Source organism: Simochromis diagramma, unplaced genomic scaffold (assembly GCF_900408965.1).
Source record: "Simochromis diagramma unplaced genomic scaffold, fSimDia1.1 OVJJ01000487.1, whole genome shotgun sequence".
In the NCBI taxonomy this organism is placed as follows: domain Eukaryota; kingdom Metazoa; phylum Chordata; class Actinopteri; order Cichliformes; family Cichlidae; genus Simochromis; species Simochromis diagramma.
The window spans coordinates 5,436,349-5,456,302 of NW_024387305.1; the positions used below are offsets into that span (position 1 = coordinate 5,436,349).

Genomic DNA, 19,954 nt, shown 5'->3' on the forward strand with positions numbered 1-19,954 from the left:
ATTTCACCCAACAGATAGATGATAGACAGATTGATACTTTATTGATCCTACAAGGAAAACTGTTGTGTTGTAGCATCATAATTAAGAGCAAAAAAGTAGTACAGTCTACAATAAACAACAAGTAAGTAGCACAGTTAAATAAATGTGCAATCTGGCAACACATCAGCTAATATAGTGATGTAGTCTCAGGGGGCCAAAGGCAATTTTAAAGGCTTCTGGTGCAGCAAGCACATATTCAAGCCAAGCATCCCCGTTCAATCCGAAAGCCACTGTTTACAAATAGAGATAAATGAAATAAAACTAATAACAGGCTAAATTTTCATATGACTCTGTGTATCATTACAGTAAATAATAAATAAAGTTGTGAGGTGATTGCAATGCAAGTTTTCAACTTTAATTCAGAAGGTTTTAAAAAACTATTGAATTGCAGTCCTTCTATGTATGGTTCCCCATGTTCAGTGGCTCAAAAGTAATGACAAATGACCAACATGATCATTCATCATTGTATTGTATTGTGAAAAAAAATTAAAGAGATTAAAGATCAATCTGGAGTCGATTTTGAGTGTTGAATTAGCATTTTAGAGCAGTTCACTAGAAATATCGATATGAGGTGCAAAAAGATGTCAATGCAAGTGAAAGGGGCCATCATGTCACAGTACTGGGTCTGGGACTCAGTGTTTTTTGATTAATTTATATTCTTGGATTTGTTGTTTCTCATGGTTTTGATTCTCACTATTGTTTTCTGCTTATTTGTAATTCAATTCAATTCGATTTGATTTATATAGCGCCAAATCACAACAACAGTCGCCTCAAGGCATTTTATATTGTAAGGTAGACTCTACAATAACACATACAGAGAAAAACCCAACAATCAAATAACCTCCTATGAGCAAGCACTATGGCGACAGCGAGAAGGAAAAACTCCCTGGTTGGTTCTGGGAGGGGCGGACATCTGCTGCGACCGGTTGCGACTGGTCTTTAGGTTTCTGTCTCTGTGCCTCCCGTCTGTGCCTTGTGTCACATCTAGTCAAGTTATGTTTTCATGTCTGTGCTTCTCCTTGTTTCGGCGTCAAGTCCGTGTCTCTGTGCCTGTCTACTGTTTCCTGTTTTGCTTTGACGGTCTCATGTCCCATGTTAGTGTTTTCAGTTTTGCTTCTTATCGGTGTCGTTGTGTGTGATTGCTCCCAGCTGTGCTCTCCTCCTGTGTCTAATTCCCTCATTATCCCTCTGTGTATTTAAGCCCTTTGTCTTCCTCTGTTTGTTGTGGAATCATCTGTGTGTCATTTGCGGCATTCCTCACGTCTTAGGCTTCTGCTTTTTTTTTAAATTTTATTTATTTATTATTATTATTAAAAACTTGTTTCTAGTTTTTCTCCCAGTTTAGTCCTTGCCTTCCTCAATTTTTGTTCATGTTTTGCGCTATCATAATTAAGTTTAAGTCTGTTGTATATTCCTTACTGCAGGGGTGAAGGGAGTGCCAAGCATCGCAAAGACCAAAGTCGCTCATATACTGCTTGATTATATTTGTGGACTGCCAATTGCACTGAGTTCCTGCTGCATTGAGCCTATCAATTTTTCCATTTAGCCCCAGGTTGAGGTCACCCCCAAGAACGATTGTGCAATCTAAGTGTTCAGAGAGTGTACTAAAAAATCAGTGGAAGAATGAGGGGTCATCAACATTTGGACCATTTATACTTACAATACATAGCTTTTTGTTAAGTATAGATAGTTTAACGATTAGGAATCTGCCCTCTGGATCTATAACTGTGTCGAGTATTGTGAAATTAATATTTTTATGTATTAAAATTGCTACTCCCCTTTGTCAAGAATTATAACAGGCTGAAAACACATTAGGAAACATCATTCAAACCTGTTACAGGCCCGTGAGTCTCTTGTAATAAAACAGTCTGCCTGTAGGTTTTTAAGTTGATTAAGTATTTTTAACCTTTTTTCTCTGGAGCATAGCTCGTTCAGAATAAAAAAGTCAATAGTTTATTTATACAGAAACACCAGGTGAAGACATATACGGTGCGACGGGTCAGGAAGTCCAGGGAAGGAAAGGAAAGGAGTCCACAAAACACACTCCACTCCCACACTCTCCACACTTCGTTCCGAACTCTTCTTCGGGCACTTACGCTCCAATAAACTCCACGCCACACTGCCAGACTCGGGGACAGGACAGGAAACAGGAACAGGTCTGGGAATCTATTCACAAATAGAGCACAATCAGAAACCACTGTAGGGTTGCAGAAACAACGATTACTGAGGTTACTCAATGATCCAGCTAAGAAGCGCACTGAGCCACTGTTTTAAATAGTGGCTCGGCAATCACACAGGTCAGCGGCAGGTTGATTATGCCAGGTGCGTGGGCCAAGGGCCGGAGCCCAACATGAGCTCTGCTCAGGCAGACAGAGGAGAGGAAGGAGAGAGAGAGAGAGAAAACAATAACAATGCAAACATATGGCCCAAAACTAGGTCAGCCAGGAAGACACGGGGACCAAGACAATAACAAAAACTTTAGGAGTGGTCAAATCAACAACATGTTACTTTCTTAAAAAGAAGGAATGCACTGATAAATTCAGTAATGCCAAAAGGTCTGAAAGACCACAGAAGACAACTACAGTAGCTGATAGTGAATTCTTTCTGGGATTAAGAAAAACAGCTTCACAACATCTTGACAAGATAAAAATACCAAAAAAGCATATCGCTGTCACAGTCAAGAACGTGTGCTGCAGATTCACAACACGGTGGATACGTCTGGTTACACTCAAGAAAAGACCAGATTAGTCATTGCTAGAAAACATTTAAAAGAAGAATCTACTGTGGTGGTTTAGAGAGGCAAAACAAAAGTTGTGCCATTTTTCAAAGCCCTAATTGTATATATTTTCTCTCTACTGGCACTTTGACTCACTGCCTTTATGTCATTAAATTATTTTTGGGGTATCTTGAGTCATCCCAAGTCATGTTAGAATTCTGTATAATTTTAATGTGTGTACAAAAACTGTTTGTATGCTTATATTTACAGACTTAGTTCCTTGAAAGTGTCATTGAGGAAAGATTTTAATTGCTTTCAATCATTGCCATCTGCACAGTGTTTGCATTTCTTGCCAGGCACCAAAAAACTCTGACAGGAAAACTGATAACTTGATGGGTCTTTCGACTTGGCATCACCCTGTAGGTTTAGGTTGTGATAAAGTCAAACAGTGCTGTTTTGGCTTCCAGAAAACTAAACGTGTCAGGCCCATGGCAGAGATAAAGTCAATTTGTGTCCTCTTGTTTAGTGTACACTGAGCACATTTTCTGATTTCTCTCTGCTAACACTCTGCCAAGGGTTAGCTATGAAAACTCTATTTGAATCCCAGACCATTAGAGAGCATATGTTTCTCTTCTTTCCAGTTATGCAAGATTATAGTTCCCGTTTTCCTTGGCTGACTAGTAGTTTATTTTCACAAAGATACACTCCAGATGTTTCTTATTTGGAAATATTAAAGGGGATTTCTAGATGCTGTATCCAAAAATTGACTTCATTACTGTGCATCTTGTCAACAACATGGATGATGCTTCACAGATGATAAACACCTATAACAGAACGATCATGCTAAAAGCTAAACATTCAGTTTAGAGGATTTTTTTTTCAAACAGCAGTAAAATGTTGCCTTAAGTATGTACACTGACTTTACCCACTGAACTCTGTGCCCAAACACAGCAGGCATTACTCTCATTAAGCGATTTAACCAACTATCCAGCTACAGCATGACGCAGGAACACAACGACTGATTACACACATAAAGATACCACATGGCATTAACCACCACATACATTGCCAGTTTGAAAGCGCACACTCACACCCACACAGAGGATGCAAGATGTGGAAATGTAGCTGAATTATTCAAAATCCAGAGAAATGCTTGTGCAAGAGGAGACAAGGGAAAAGTCCACCGACTAGATTTACAAAGAAACAAAGAAAGACAGATAAACACACAAAAAGAGAACGAGAGGGGGAGATGCATGAGTCAGCAGTCTGCCAGAAAACAGGAGTTGAGAGACATAAAAAGAGCTCAGAGGGTTTAGCTCTCACTGGAGTGCTGACAAAACGCTCACTTTACTGTGGCTGTTTTGTTTATGCGTACTTGTATTGCTTATGTTGTGGGGACCTCAGTGTGCTACACGGTCACATTTTGGAGACCAGCCTTCATACTGGGACAAATTCCTTTGATTTTAGGATGAATTTTTGGTTTCAATTAGGGTACAATGAGACAAAGTCAAGTAATAGTATGGTTGGGTTACAAATGAGCGTAACTCAGTGTTTGTGTGTGCGGCAGTCTGTTTGTGAGGAAAGTCTATTAAACATAGGCAAACATTTCCTTCTATATTTCTTTTAAAATATTTTTTCTTACAAGCATGAAGTGAAATTGTAACTTGTAGTAGCCTTAAAGAGACAATTCAACATTGTAGAAAAAAACGCATCGTAGTCACAAATATTCAGCCACACCCAGAAAACGGGTTAGCCTAGCATAGCATGAAAATGAAGCAGAAAAAGCACAACGTGTAGCTTTTAACACATTCATGTGTGGACATATAGATATTATAAAAGAGGCAGCTTCACAGTAATGGCAACACTAAAGTGTCTATGTTATTTTTCTTTCTTTAAAAAAAAATAACAGCGAATTATAAAGTGAAAACAGTGTAACAATGCTATAAGTGTTGGTTTTGATAATAATTATCACCTAAACCTGAACGCTACATGGAAAAAGGCACTGAGTCACACCTCTTTGTCAGGTGTTTTCAGTCCCATTGTTACATGTTTATAAAATCAAGCAACTACCAACACAGTCTGCATTTACTGTTGGGAATACATGTACCGGTGTTATGTATTTAAAATACAAAATGTGAGTAACTGTATTCTGTTACAGCTACTGGTTAAATAGGTGATAATTAGAATACAGTTACTTTGTTGAAATAAATAGATTACACGGTAGCGTTTTCCTGTTTCATATGTTAGGCTATCCCCTCTCTATCCCCTCTCTAATTTTGGTAATTCCACACTGGTGGAAACCCAAATAAAACATGCAATGAGAGGCTCTAATGTTAGTGTCCTGTTAATGTTGGTAGCGTCAGTTACACAATGGACCCGGAGCCAGGACATCAAAACCATGCAATGCACGGGCAGGAATGCATTTCCTACTTGGAAATTCCGACACCACTTTATACTTTAATTGAAAGGAAGGTTGTGTATAGGAAATGAATTACTGCTGTACCATGTGTGAAACAAAATAAATAATTAAATAAATGAATAAATATTTAAAGAAGAAAGGGATGGAAGAAATCTGACAGTGCAACGCAAACTCTGTTTGCCAGCAACCAATCTGCTTTCAGTGTCAAAAGACTCCACCTCCAACATCTGGAAGTAAGTTCTTTTTTAAAAAAAAAGAAAAAAAACCAACAAAAAACTAATATTAGTCTGCTGCAACTGCCTTGTTTTAGTTGTTGTAGCTACCTGGTTTATTGCCACTTCACACAGTATCTTCGATGTACGATTTGTGATTTATTACTATTACTGAAGGCCACTCGGCACCGAGCTAACATTGTTAGCTGGCGTTAGCTGAGGTTAGTTCATATATGTGCAAACTGTTAGACTTGATGGATAGCATTAACAACCTGCTAGCTGCAAATAATCATGTGCAGTCCTGAAAGCAGACAGAAAGAAACATATTACTGATACAGAAATAGTTTACTATACAAGATCACTGCAAAACGTGCAGCCTTACCTTATGTTCACCCTACTGTTACTCATTTTATATTAAGATTTAAAAATCTAGTTGGTATTGGTATGGCGAGTAGCCTTCAGTAATAGTAATAAATCACACACATACAGCAATAGTACATTCATGTAGTTGTAAAAAGCTTGATAATATATTAAGTAATCCAAAGTATTCAGAATACATTACTCTTATTGAGTAACTCAACAGAATGCATCACAAACTACGTTTGGGGGCATGTATTCTGTAATCTGTAGTTGAATACATTTTAAAAGTGACCTTCTCAGCACTGAACATGTGTGGGTAACTGATGACAGAGGATAAAGCAAACTAAAAATAGTGGCTGCAGTCTGAAAAACCAGAACAATGAGCAGGAAAGACCATAAAATTTTATAGAGCTGATAAGACACTGCATACTTGGTTAGTTTACTGTCCATATGTAACTCCTTACTACAAGCTAACCTTTCACATACCAGTTTTGGGAGCTGTTGATAACTTGAAATGTTGATAGTGGGAGTTCAAAATACAGACGATATCAGATCCGCTATCATGAGTGTCTGATATTAAAACAATTCTTGCATAAGTTTTAAGCTTAGTGAATATTTATAAATACTGCAATATCAAACAGTAGGAATGCCAAGCACATTCCCAACCAGAAATATTAAATGAGAGGTCTTCCAGAAAAGGGCACCGTGTCTCCTACACAGTTTCCAAGTGTTTTATAAGCTCTGCAGTTAGTGCCTAAGGGCTAGGCATCTGAAAAATAGACACTGGTGACTAATTTTCCTTCTGAAAAACAAACTAGAAGTCAAAGAAAGAAGAGTTAGATAGGGAAGGGCATCAGCAGCTCTGGCATATGTGCATATGTTAAATGCATGAAATAATGAAAGTAAATGTGTATTCACTCTTTCCCCTTTAGTATAATCAAAAGCAGCACATCTGTCATTTACTAAACCCACGTGGAACCACTGTTAAAATGGGCTGATAGGACGTATGTGTAGCAAGACAAAGAGAAAAACAAGTGAGAACTCATCTCCTGTCACTCTGAAAAAGCCAACTCTGAAGTGACTGTGGACTATTTCCAAAAAAGATTTCAATAAAAACAGGCCATACTTTGAGAGGAATGCTTGGAATCTAAGCTCTCGTTAAATTTTAGAAAACCGACCTCTGGGAAATATAATCTGAAGTGTCCTGAAGTGCACGTCATTCCAAGAATAGCTTTGCACTTCACTGTGTGATAAATCAACTTAATATGTTTGCAGAAGAGGAAACAAGAAGTCTATTTTCAGCAAAACGCTCAACACAACAGCACATGGGTGTATTTAACTTTTTTCTAACACTAATTGTCCAGTTGTGGAGCATCACTGTGTAAAAAATGTGGTGTATTGCTGTGTTATCATCCATGCTGAGGATGTTTGTGTGCCTGTGTGGGAGGTAGGTTGAAAGACTAACAGATTCACTCTGTAAAAGTCTGGTAGCTTTGTCTTTTTGTCTTTTTAGAGTAAATTGCCCACGTTAGTAGTGATCAGTAAGCCATGAGTCATAGAGAGTAGGATTTGAGACAGATGGGTGTAGTTAGGGCTTGTACTTCTGTAACACCACAGTTTAACAGGGTTTCTTTTTTTTAAGCCAGTGCAAGCTGTCTATGCCAAATGCTCCAATCTGTGGTCTTGACCCTTAAACTTCCTCTAAATATAAAAGTTTACTATAAACACAGTCTCTTGCTAGAGGTTGCCAGTAACACAGGTCAAACCTAATACTGTCAAGTGTTTACTGTTACGGACGTCTCCAGTTCACTTCCTCGATTGGACGAAAACCCACAGATATGCTCCAATTTTGTTGTACTCTGTACAATGACAATAAAGGCTATTCTATTCTATTCTATTCTATTCTAAATCCAAAATCAGAAGGGTTTTCTTTTCTTTTTTATTATTAGATCATTAATTAAACAGTTACATTCCCTACGAACAGATAAATTCATCCCTGGATATTCCGAGTGGCACATAAAGGTCCTGTGTGTGTTTTCAAGCATTGAGGAGATGATGTTGCTCAGCTTCCATTAAGTGCTGCTGATGGGACTCAAAATGCCATCAGGTTCTGAGGTCACTGATGACTCACAGTTTGACATTATAAGGGACGTTATGATTAAAGCCTAATATGAATATCTGTTAGCCCTTAACTCACGAAGCATCATAAGCATCATCACCATTTTTCTGTGAACATGTAATTGAGCTGACGGTCCATTTTCCCCCCTGGCTGCCTCTCCTGGACGTCTAAGGTCTCTGTCTCTGGGCCTTTACCCTGGACTCTTACCATAAACTGAACACTGACAGATGGGAGCTAAAGTGTGGGTGGCTTTGAATGAAACCCTGGTGTGGAATGAGCGGAAAGAGAGTCAAAGAGGCAAGGATGAAGATCCCTGAAAAAGTCCTTGAAAATTTAAGAATTTCTCCAAGATGTGAAATATCCCGTGTTAAATGTGCAGCAGTGAGATGGCTGGAAAAAAAAGACAGGTTGTTATTTATTTCACTTCAACACCAAGATATCAGATTAGATTGACAACACCTTGGTAACATTACATCACACGTGTCATCAGACTGTGATTCAAATGCTGATGACGGCTGAGTCATAGAAAACAGAAGACCACAGACAAAAGCACAAATATGGAAATCCATCTATCCTTTGTAAATATCAACACTTCACCGAGTTCTTTTGATTCCTCAGAGGCATCCGATGGAAGACAAAACACTGCTCAGCAGACCATTTAACACTTTATTACTTCTAGAAGGGAGATGCGTCCTTCATGACACGTTGCCGCGGATCTCAAAATGGTGGTGTGGCCCTAACAGTTTTATTACAGAAGCTCATTCTAGTCTAAACAACAGTGTCTCAGTAACTTTCCACTAGAGATGGTCCCCTCTTATCTACATTTTCCCAAGCAAGCATGAGCGAGAGTCTACAGCTTTCTACTCCCCAAGGACACATGGTCTCATGCCTTTATTTTTCAGGGCTGTGTCCACTTAATACTACACTATATAACTTTATAACACTTATTAATAAAAAAGCATAGCATTACTGAGGCACTGTAAATTATTTAATCCCAACACCTTCCATTTTCTTAAAGTGTCACAGGGCGAGAGGTAACATACAACCTAGAGATATCCAGGTTGTATATTATGAAAACCTTATATATATAAAAAATCAATAAATAAAATAGTTCCATCTGTGTAGTTCCACCTGCACGATTGTCTCTCTGACAGTCTTACATGCTGTTGAAATGTTTAACTGTCTCTTCTGCTTTAAGTGCAAAAGGATGCAATCAGAAACCAGAGCTATATATAGACTTCTATAGTGCAGCAGTCCTTTAAGATGAGCGTTTGAGCAATTGCCACGTTGGGAGGAAATTCTTTATTCTCCACCTGCCATCTAGTGGACTCTTTGGGAATCATAAATTGTCTTTATTTCAAACTAAACTATATTTGGCCTCTAGATGGCAACACATTGACTGGGTTGCATAGGGAATGCACTAATCTAAAGTACAAACAGTGTACAGAAGAGTATATGTTGTGCTTTATATGCATGCAGAGATATCTGTAAAACTCTGGCTTTACTGTAAAAACACATGGCCTTTGTTGTTGAGTGAAAGTTTATATTTACTGTGGGCTTAGATATATTGTTTTAGTGTGGACACAGCTGTGTCCTCTGTCTGCCTTACTGAAGTAGTCTGGCGCTCAGCTATAACCATCTGTCTTGGCAAGACTAGAAAACACCACCCACACTCCAACAACTGCTCCATCAAGTCACACGCTGAGTGCAGCACAGAGAACCATATTAAAATCAGTCTGCGAGGACCGGCTGAAATGGTAGTTATTTGTTCACAGCAGGAGTCACTTATTAGCTACATTTCCTCCCTGTTTTTCCTGTTTGTGATCCCAGCAGCCTGTCTTTCCTTTTTGTTCTTCCAGTTTGTCTTTGCTTCCTTGGCCTCTTTGCTTGTTCCAGCCAACAGTAACCAGACAGAGTCTATGTTTAAATAAACAGGAAGGGTTTTCTGTCTGGGCTCAGTTTATGATGTGTGGACTTACAGGGAGTTCAAGTGGGTTACAAGGTCATTTCTGAGGTCATTTCAGCATGGAGGAAGGCTTTTAGAATGATAAATAAACCAAAACAACACTATTCAAAAGTATAAGCATATATGTAGTATGTGCAAAATGTCAAGCTACTGAAAGATATTTTTCTGCCATCTTGATTTAATTTGGCTTTTGCATAAGTACTTTCAGGCTACTTCAGGGTGTGCGACTTTAAGATTCAGGTTATGTTATGACTGAAGATTTTCATTTCCAAAACAGGAAAGAATACAACCAGCTGTTCCCTGTAACAGGATTTTACTCATAGTGCCTGTGTTCCGTATGTGGAGGTGTTGACTTAGGTTTGTTTAAATTAGGAGAAAGTCTTTCCAAGAGAGAGGATGGAGGAGGGATGAGAAGACATAAACAAAGGAATGGAAGCTGCCTTCTGGAAAGCAGCTGCTGAACAGACTAGACAGAAAAACACACAACTGCACAGATCCTTCTTCTAAGCTTTTATTGTAAAGCGCCTTAAATATACAGTGCAATGGATTCTACTGAGCTGTATTTTGAAGTCTGTGTTAAACTACAGTATTTCAAACTCTACCAAAGCATACATCATCAGGCTAGTTGGGAAAGGAACTGCTCTTTTCCGTTCTCTTGTTTTAATAAGAAATCAGTACTGGACATATTGAGTCCTGCCTCTTCACAACTAAAAGATATCAATTCTCCCAGTTTTCAATGTACCAAAAGCTGTGGGTGGATATTGAAGAGTAAGTCATCGTTCCCTCTGCGAATCTCAAGTAGGAGTGGCTGGTCGCTCTGCAACACCTCATGGATGTCTTCAGTGGTCCTGACTGGCTTTGCATTCAACTTCACTATAACGTCACCTTCCCTAATCCCTCCTCTAAGACATGGAAAAGAAAAGAAGCTCGAGTCAACCGTTTACTACAAGCGTGCCAGAAAGAGAAAAAGAAGATTCAGACTTATAATGACATCATTGTCCATAAGTCTGCAATCACTTTCTGGAAGTATGAAACAGGGTGATATCATTTGAAGTGTGTGTGTGTGTGTGTGTGTGTGTGTGTGTGTGTGTGTGTGTGTGCGCGCGCTTTTTGCAGGTGTGTGTGAGCATACTTTTCTGCTGGAGTGTTAGGTATGACCTGCCGCACCAAAACTCCACTACTGATGTCGGGGAAGTCTGGGTTATGAAGTCGCAACTCTTCTACAAGACTGTGGCACACGTAGGACACAATATTAATGCTATTAACACATTTTTACACATTATCATTTCAATTATGTAAAAAAAGGAAGTGCATCACATAAAACTAATTCCCTTTTTGGACATACTCAGACATGCAAACATTTGATTTTCTATGAAACAGCTCCTGCTGACAAATCAAAGGTAAAGTTGTTTGGCTACAGAAAAAGTAGACAAGCAGCAATACCAGCTCCTGAAGCCAACTTATGTTTCCCACAGAATAACACAGAATTTGTCGGTTTGTTTGTTAAATGATTTATTCACAAAACAAATGTTGCTCTTAGTATTATTTGGGTATGCCACCTTTATCTGTAGTAGGAAGTGTATTAAAGAACATTAGTGCAAAATTTATTTTCTCCTTACAGTCTAATATGTGTGTGACTTTGTAACAACTTACGCTTTGGTGATGGTGACCATCCAGATGCCTAAAAAATGTCTCTTAACTAGGGACGCGTCTGAAAGCACAACAATATAACCATAATTTAAACACAGCCTCATGCAAAGGTTAAGTTGGGCTGACGGGGAAAGATGAGCTGAGGAGACAGTTAATAACTATTTTATTAAACACATATTAAAATATAAATGTAGCCATTAAAATTATAGTCCAAATCCTGAGGATTTCATTTGTTATTAAAGATCTATTCATTTTGAGTCTACACTCTTAACTGCATGTTTTGCCATATATGAAAATAGTTATAATATTTGCACAAAAACGTCTTGTCTCTCACCTGCATCAGACTGTGGTTTGTCCATTTTTCTTTTCTGCTGTCTCTTTTCTGTCACAACAAAAGCCAGTCAGAGTAGTAACTAATGAAAATTAGAGACATATACTGGGGGAAAATAGTCATTTAAAGATATTTTAGATAATAAGATGATAAACTTCACACAAAAAAAAAGTCACCATCTTTCTTGTGTTTAATCTGTGACTCTGAGAGAAAGCGGCTGATGCGGTCTGCCGGTATAGCGAAGGAAATTCCTGCTGTCACTTTAAGAGTGTTGATTCCAATCACCTCGCCATCCTGAAGGAAACACAAACACATGTTGAAAGACAAACACAACATGATGGCTGCCAAAAAGGACTTGATGCTGACATAAATATCAGCCAGTAAGAACTGAGAAAAATATGTCAAGATTTCCAGAAAAAAAAAACTGCATCAGTTGGTATGTAGAGCCGAGCATATGGCACAACTACAGTTGCTATGATATATTGATAAAAACACAATGCATGTGCCCTTTTAAACGTGCACTCGTTTATGGCGTTATAAATGTGTCATTACACAGAACACTTTAAAGCATGTGACGCATGATGTGTCACGATTGTGTCCCAGTGTTACTGCAGTCAATGAAAATAAACTGCACGTTTCTACTTTGAGCTTTTTTATAATTAATATTAGTAGAACTCCAGAATTGGAGTAACAGCTATAGCCGTTATAGCTAGAAAAAGCAGAAATAGTGGTATTATTTGGTGGCTGTAATATTTTAATCACTGGCCACAAGAAAATATGCTTGAACAAATCTGTAAATCAATTTTGAGCCATTTTGAGTTCATAGTTCATGGGACACAAGAGGGTTTATAAAACAAGCAAAGACTGTATCATATCGCAGGTTTTTGTGCTTTGGTTCTGCATTCTGGTTTCTTAGTATTTTTGAGTCTTAGTCATGTTTTATTTTTCTAATGTTTGAAGTTTAGATTTTTTTTTCAACCATATATATTTAATATGTGTAATATACTGAATTATATTTATGAAATAGAGCTGTTTCTATTTATTAGTGCTCTTTTGCTATATTTTTCAGCCTTGCAATACACTGTATTATTTCACTTAGTTTAGATAGTTACTCTTTTTGTTATTTTGGAGCAACGGTGACCACATAATTTTCTTAGGGATTAATAAAGTGTTTTGATTCTGATTTTGTGTTTGTTGAACATCTGGATTTCCTGTTTTCATTTCTTGTTCTCGTAGAGCGTGAGTTTTATTTTTTTTATGATATCTTGTGTTTTGATATTAGCAAGAGTTTCCATGTGTGTTCGTTTGTTAATTGTTAGTGTTTTACTTTGAAGGTTTGCTTTCTTTCGTGTCTTGCGTCAGTTTTGCTTCCTGTGCTCCTCTCCCTACTGTTTTCATCAATAATAATTTTTCCGTAATTATAATCCTGTCGTCCCTTTTTACTGTTGATCTTTGGAATTTCCTGTGTGTGCTCCTCCACTTCCCTTTCATGCTGTCCGGTTTATTTTCTTTGGAATTAACCTGGTTCTTTGTTCTTCTTTCCAGATTCTTTGGGTTTTCGTGACTCTTAACTTTGTGCTTCTTGAGCTGGTAAAGCTCACATTTTGTTTGCATTCTGTGCCTTGTTATGCACACATCTACAAAGCTATTTGTGACAGTTAATAGTTTCTTTAAATGTGCTGCAATACATACAACAAAATCAGGTATAATGTCTGTAGTGTATATCACACTTAAGCTCCCTCTGTGCTTTGGGGAATAATAAGTTTGTGATATTCAGGCTCATATGACAATTTGGTGACTCATAACTGTTTATGCTGCATTAGTGAAAACTCCGTTCTTTGTTTGAGGCCAAACTGAAAACACTCCAAAATCAAATGGATCATCTACTGTACCTTAGAGAACACCACTTACCAAGTTAACAAGAGGTCCTCCCGAATTGCCGTACTTGACACAAGTATGGAAGATATAAAATAGAAACAAGCACAACAGTAATTCTTACACATATGGGAATATTAAAAGACAAATATGTAGTTCAATAATGCAATCAATGTGTATAGATGCAGATATTTAAAAATGTTTCACGTTAATAATAGCATCAGTTTGGATGTAGTCCATGTCTGAGTCCTTTATGCCCAGCTCTTTGCCATCTCTTTGTGCAGTGCTGACGATGCCGGTGGTGACAGTGTTCTGCAGGGCGAAAGGGCTGCCAATGGCAACCACAAACTCTCCTGGCCTCAGATCAGCCGAACTGCCCAGAGACAGCACGCGAAGTTTCTTCTGCTACAACAAGCACAACAAAAAAACCCACTCAAAAAATACCAGCACACAGGCGAAAACACGAGCAACACAGATGAAAAGAAGAAAAGACATTTAGAGGAAGAGGAATAGTTGAAAGCTTACAAAACTCTCCAGGTATTTCAGACAGGGGTGTGAGATTACACACATCAGCGCTCTGTCTGTGACTCACGGAGCTAGCGTTTATGAAAGTCTTATTAATGTCTAGCAGAAAACTGTCAGATGTTGACAAAGAAATGTGTCAGGATGTGGGCTGTGTGGTTTATGTGGGCTCATTTAAGATTTATGGATGTAAAAAAAATCTAAAGATTCATGTGTTTATATTTGAAAAGGAGAAGAGGGTAGAGAAGCTTATGATGATAGCATGTCAGGGCTTGTGCCCTTACCTGTGGATTGACCTTGATTGTAGCAATGTCTGCCTTCCTGTCTATGTCTTTCACCACGGCTTCATATGCATCTCCGTCGTGGAGCTGAACACGCAGCTGTGGCCTGCCTGTCACCAAGGCAGCTGTGGTTACCACATGAGCGTTGGTCACAATCACACCTGAGTGGGACACGATGAACCCAGAGCCACTGGAGAGCCGCATGTGGCGACCTAACAGAGGATGCCTGGAAACAGAGGGCAAATGAAAAATTATTAAAGCGAACATGATTAATAATAACAATAATAATTAAAATGTGCTTTTCTTGCATATATTTCACATTCTGGTTGCCCTATATAGAAGTAATTTTGGCAGCTTGGAGAGTTTTATGCCTTAATGTGATGTGCTTTGGACTAAATTGTATGCTTAATTTTATGCATGATTTGAATTTTATTTTAATTTTAAGCTTAAATTTGAATGTAATTTTATGCTACTTATAATAGCAGGCAAACAGCACTTGATTGGGCCCAATATCCCTAAAAACAGCCTGTTGAGTAAACAGGTTGCACTCGTTTTTTCTTACTTGAGATCAAAGCAGACAAATCAAGCCATTATACTATAAAACAATATAAATAAACAATTTTTGTTATTTTTATACACATACACAATCCAAACCTTAAGAACAGCTCAATGTGGACGACAGCAGGGGCTATTTTCTCCACGACATCAGCAATGAAGTTGAACTTGTATCGAGGGCTGCTGAGACGAATCAGGGTACGACCTATACTGACAAGAAAACCCCACCAAAACATTAATACACACAGCAATCAATCTATCTATAGCTACAGTTAGGTCCATAAATATTTGGACAGAGTCAACTTTTGAAACAACTCACACTTTCAGCTTTAATTTAGTGGGTTGAACAAAAAAGATGCATAAAAATGTGAGAAACTAAAGCATTTTTGTAACACAATCCCTTCATCCCAGGGGACTCAAAAGTAATTGGACAAATTAAATTACTGAAAATAAAAAGTTAATTTCCCATACTTAGTTGAAAACCCTTTGCTAGCAATGACAGCCTGAAGTCTTGAACTCATGGACATCACCAGATGCTGGGTTTCCTCCTTTTTAATGCTCTGCCAGGCCTTTACTGCAGCAGCTTTCAGTTACTGTTGTGGACCTTTCTGTCCAAAGTTTAATCTTGAACAAGTGAAATGCATGCTCAGTTGGGTTAAGATCAGGTGACTGATTTGGCAACACAAGGATATTGCACTTCTTTGCTTTAATAAACTCCTGGTTTGCTTTGGCTGTATATTTTTGGTTCATTGTTTATTTTTATTATGAAACACCGGCCAATCAATGTGACTCAGTTTAGCTGGATTTGAGCAGATACATCTTCAATAAACATTAGTGTCCCTGTCCGCCACTGACAGCCATGCATGCTCAAGCCATCACACTGCCTCCGCCATGTTTTACAGATGATGTGGTTTGCTTCGCCATACTTTTTTCTTGCCATCTTTCTGGTAGAGGTTGATCTTGGTTTCATCTGTTGAAAGACTGTTCTTCCAGACCTTTGCTGGCTTTTTTAGATTTTTTTTTTTTAAGCTTGTCCAACCTTTTTATTCTTGAGGTTTATGATTACGACTACCTCCTGGAGAGTCTTGCTCACTCGGCTGGCTGTTGTGAAGGGGTTTCTATTCACCATGAAAATGATTCTGCGATCATCCACCACCACTGCCGTCTTCTCTGGACATCCAGGTCTTTTTGCATTGCTGAGTTCAGCAATGTAGGTTTTGCCACTTCTAATATTGTAGCAATTTCTCTGATGTTTTTTTTTCTGTTTTCACAGCTTACAGGTGGCTTGTCTCACCTGCATGGAGCGCTCCTTTGATTGCATGTTGTCTGTTCAAAGAAAAATCTTCCCAATGCAAGCAGCACACCTCAAATCAATTCCAGGACTTTTATCTGCTTAACTAATAATGACATAATGAAGGAATTGCCCACACCTTCCTTTGAATCAATTTTCCAATTACTTTTGGTCCCGTTAAAAAGAGGGTGGCACATGTTAAGGAGCCGAAACTCCTAAAACCCTCATCCAACCTGAATGTGATATCCTCAAACGAAAGCTGAGAGTCTACACATTATGTCCATTATATAACTATAATTGGAATATGTTTCAGTAAACAAAAAATAAAAAACCAACCTTGCCTCAGTGCCCCTAATCTAGATATTTTATACACACGTATGCACATATGTATGCACACAAATATGTGTACACATATATGTGTACACAAATATACACATATACACATATATGTGTATATATACACACATATACATACATACATATACACATATATACCAAATCCGGAAAAAAAAAATTATTCCACCCTGTACATTCTAGGTTTGTGGCGACCTTAAAGCAACCCTACCTGCTCCTAAAGGCGAACAGGGTCCTTTGTGCGCTTGGCTGACCGCGGGTCTCCCCTTGAGTAGAGTTTTCCGACTGGCTTCTCTCATCTTACACACATTTCCATACGTTTTCCCGTCGCTCCCACACACTTCATGGTCCATCTTACACCGACAGACCCCTTTGGAGCCTCGCCGCTTCCCCGCAGCGAATAACTTGCACTCCAATCCATCCCCGCAGGGCAGGTCGTCTTTGCGGCCGCAGGGGTCTCCTTCACGCGGGGAACACACCAGGCAGCAGTTACATCTGTCCGGAACGTAGCCACCGGGACAGCTGGGGCTCGGGCACGAGCTCACATCGCACCGGGAGGCGCACTTATCAGAGCGAACGGCTTCGGTGATTTCGTGCGCAAAGAGAAACGCAGCCACAAATATAAAGAGCTGCATCATGTCAATAGTGCCAGAAAGCTTAAATAAATATGATATAGATATATATATATATATATATATATGCCCTCACAAAATCATATTAAATTACTACACTGAAAACATTGGGGTTGCTTCTTTAAGAACTAAAAAGTAATCTAAGTACAATCTCCCGTGGCTCTTCTGGCTAAAAAGGACTACAAGCCAAGCCGTCTGTGTCTGCATATTTTTACAGCCTTGTGACTTTACATCACTTTTGAGAACGACTAAACTCATCGCCTTGAAGTGCACTTCCGACGGCAGGCAACTAAAATAAAACAGATACTGCGCGCCATCTAGTGGAAACAATAACATAACAGACATAACTGCAGGGAAGCTTGTACAGGTCAGAAATTTACATACACTCATCATGGGCATGAATGTCCTGGTAGTTTGGGCTTCTGATTCCTTTGAAACGGTCTTTATCTTTAAAAAACCAAGAACTGGGTGAACTTTTTTATTTTTTTTATTTTGCATTTTCTCCAGTTCTTACAAAGTCACAAAGTGTAGATACAGGCTCAGATATAGACGTACATTTAAATATTTTAATAAGCAGTGCTGAAGGTTCTACATTATACTTTTACTTGACAAATGCAAGTCCTGTTAAATTTTCATTAGTGTTCATGATTGATTACTTGGTAGTTTTTCCTTTGCCAGTACTCACTGGATTGAGCAATACTTCGAACAACGGGAAAGCCCAAGAAATTCAGTGACAATTTAAGAAGCGGAATTGTAGATTTACACAACTTAGGAAGGTCTTTCAGGGCCATTACGAAAAAACTGCAGATTAAAAAACCATTAGTTCAAGTTACTGTATCTATGTATGAGTTAGTGAGACATGTCACCGCATTGCCAGGATCTGGAAGAAGATCCAAACTGTCATCCTGGGATGAGAATAAACTAGTTAGGATGTTCTGGAACAGCCCAGGAACCGTCAAGGCTAAAGCGTGAACTGGAAACTGTTGAAACTCCAACATCACTGTCCACAGTAAAGCAAGTTTTACATCCCCATGGACTGAGAGACTGCCAACCCAGAAAAAAAAGCCCCTGCTTCAAACTCGACACGTCATCACCGATATTTTCACTTTCCCACCACAGGCATGAGCCTAATGCCTTCTAGAGGAAAGTTTTATGTTCAGATGAAACAAAGATTGGGCTGTTTGGTCACTATGACAAGAGGCACGTTTGTAGGGGTAAAGGTGGGGCAACAAACCTAAGACACTGTACCAACCCTCAAACATGATGGTGGCAGCATCATGCTCCGGGGGGAATTCTTCAAATTCTTCAGCTTCACCTCAAATCAACACTTAGAGAAATGGAACTTGGACAGAGTTGAGTGTTCCAGCAGAAAAATAACCCTGAACAGACATCAAACTAGTTTTAGAATGGATAAAACAGGCGAACATCAAGCTTCTGGAATGGCCCTACCAAAGCTTCAACTTAAACCCAATTGAAAATGTATGGATTATGCTTAAACACCAAGTCTATTCCAGGAAACCGACCAAATATCCAGCCAAAATTATGTCAGAAGTTTGTTGATTGCAACCAAGAGCGACTTGCTAAGGAACATTTAACCAAATATTAGTAGGTTGTGTGTATATATTTGACCCAGTATGGATCAGATAAAAATAAAAAATAAACTCAAACTTGACTTTTGAAGTCAGTAAAGGTGTATGCTGTACAATCATTCCACCGTGGATAAAGAGCAGTTTAAAAAAGCCCCAAATTACCAGGACATTCATGCCCATGAAGAGTGTATGTAAACCTTTGACCACAGCTATATATACACAAGCAGAGTACAGAATCATACGTTTGGTTATTATAGTGTTTTAAAAGACCTGGTACTCTATTTTAGAAGACTGCCTATTTTTTTTTGTGGTGACTTGAACCCATTAACCTGAGGTTATAAAGAAAACTTTCCACATGGGGGCACTGTTGTGCAAGGCTCCGTGTCACACTACTGCTAAGATGACGAGACATCCTGGTAGTATTGCAACAGCTCTTTTCACATTTTATTTCCTCTCCAGATGTGTGTCGCTTCTTAGCGAGAATGTGTGGTGACCTTATTCAGCTGTGCTTCACATCTACCACCACCTTGGTGTATATTGGTTTGAAAACCTCTGCTATACAAAGAACACACGCCACAATTTCAAGGCCCACCTGTAGGAAATATTCTGTTTCTCCTTTGAATGACATCACTGACATTCTCGATTGGTCAGATGAACCCGGGCACCTTTTTGTTTTTTTGCTTTACAAAAGGCCCCATTAGCTTGTAATCTTAAACCGCTCCCTTTGTCACTTTCACACTATTAAACATTTTCCATGGCTCTGGTTTAGATCTTGTACCTTTGCAATCGGCAAAGTTTCTCTCAGAAAATCTTTAATTGCTGATAACCTTTTTAATAATTTCTCAAGCTAAAAATTCACTGATTTCAATATTTCGCGTGTGAAGATCTGTTGTTTTTGTTTTCATCCTTATTACCTGGATATCTTTGGGCTTTAGCAGGTTGGGTGGGAATTACTGTTGACATCTTTAATCTTAAAGTCAATAGGCATTAATCAGGTGCATGAGAACTGTCATCCTGCAGATAGAGCTCTGCTGAACATACCT

General features: G+C 38.7%; 1 protein-coding gene across 2 annotated transcripts; it reads right to left on the minus strand.

The window, feature by feature from the left end:
• Positions 1-10,326: 10,326 nt before the first annotated feature.
• On the minus strand, positions 10,327-19,948 carry htra3a (HtrA serine peptidase 3a). 2 transcript variants are annotated; one of them, XM_040004458.1, is made up of 10 exons: positions 16,902-19,948; positions 15,145-15,250; positions 14,494-14,716; positions 13,895-14,089; positions 13,724-13,756; positions 11,989-12,106; positions 11,816-11,863; positions 11,485-11,542; positions 10,964-11,059; positions 10,327-10,733 (listed from the first exon to the last, which is right to left on the minus strand). In XM_040004458.1, exons 1-10 carry the CDS (start codon positions 17,326-17,328, stop codon positions 10,565-10,567), a joined length of 1,473 nt encoding a protein of 490 aa, XP_039860392.1. In that variant the 5' UTR covers positions 17,329-19,948; the 3' UTR covers positions 10,327-10,564. The 2 variants fall into 2 exon arrangements, with proteins under 2 accessions (XP_039860392.1, XP_039860391.1); XM_040004457.1 differs by having other exon boundaries at positions 13,895-14,092.
• Between the last annotated feature and the right edge of the window lie 6 nt (positions 19,949-19,954).

Excerpts from the sequence above, each read along its gene's own strand:
- htra3a (XM_040004457.1), bottom strand. The coding sequence starts at position 17,328 with ATGATGCAGCTCTTTATATTTGTGGCTGCGTTTCTCTTTGCGCACGAA. Across the intron at positions 12,107-13,723 it reads GAGGACCTCTTGTTAACTTG|GATGGCGAGGTGATTGGAAT; the intron begins GTAAGTGGTGTT and ends TGTTTCCTTCAG. Across the intron at positions 11,864-11,988 it reads GATTAAACACAAGAAAGATG|AAAAGAGACAGCAGAAAAGA; the intron begins GTGACTTTTTTT and ends TTGTTGTGACAG.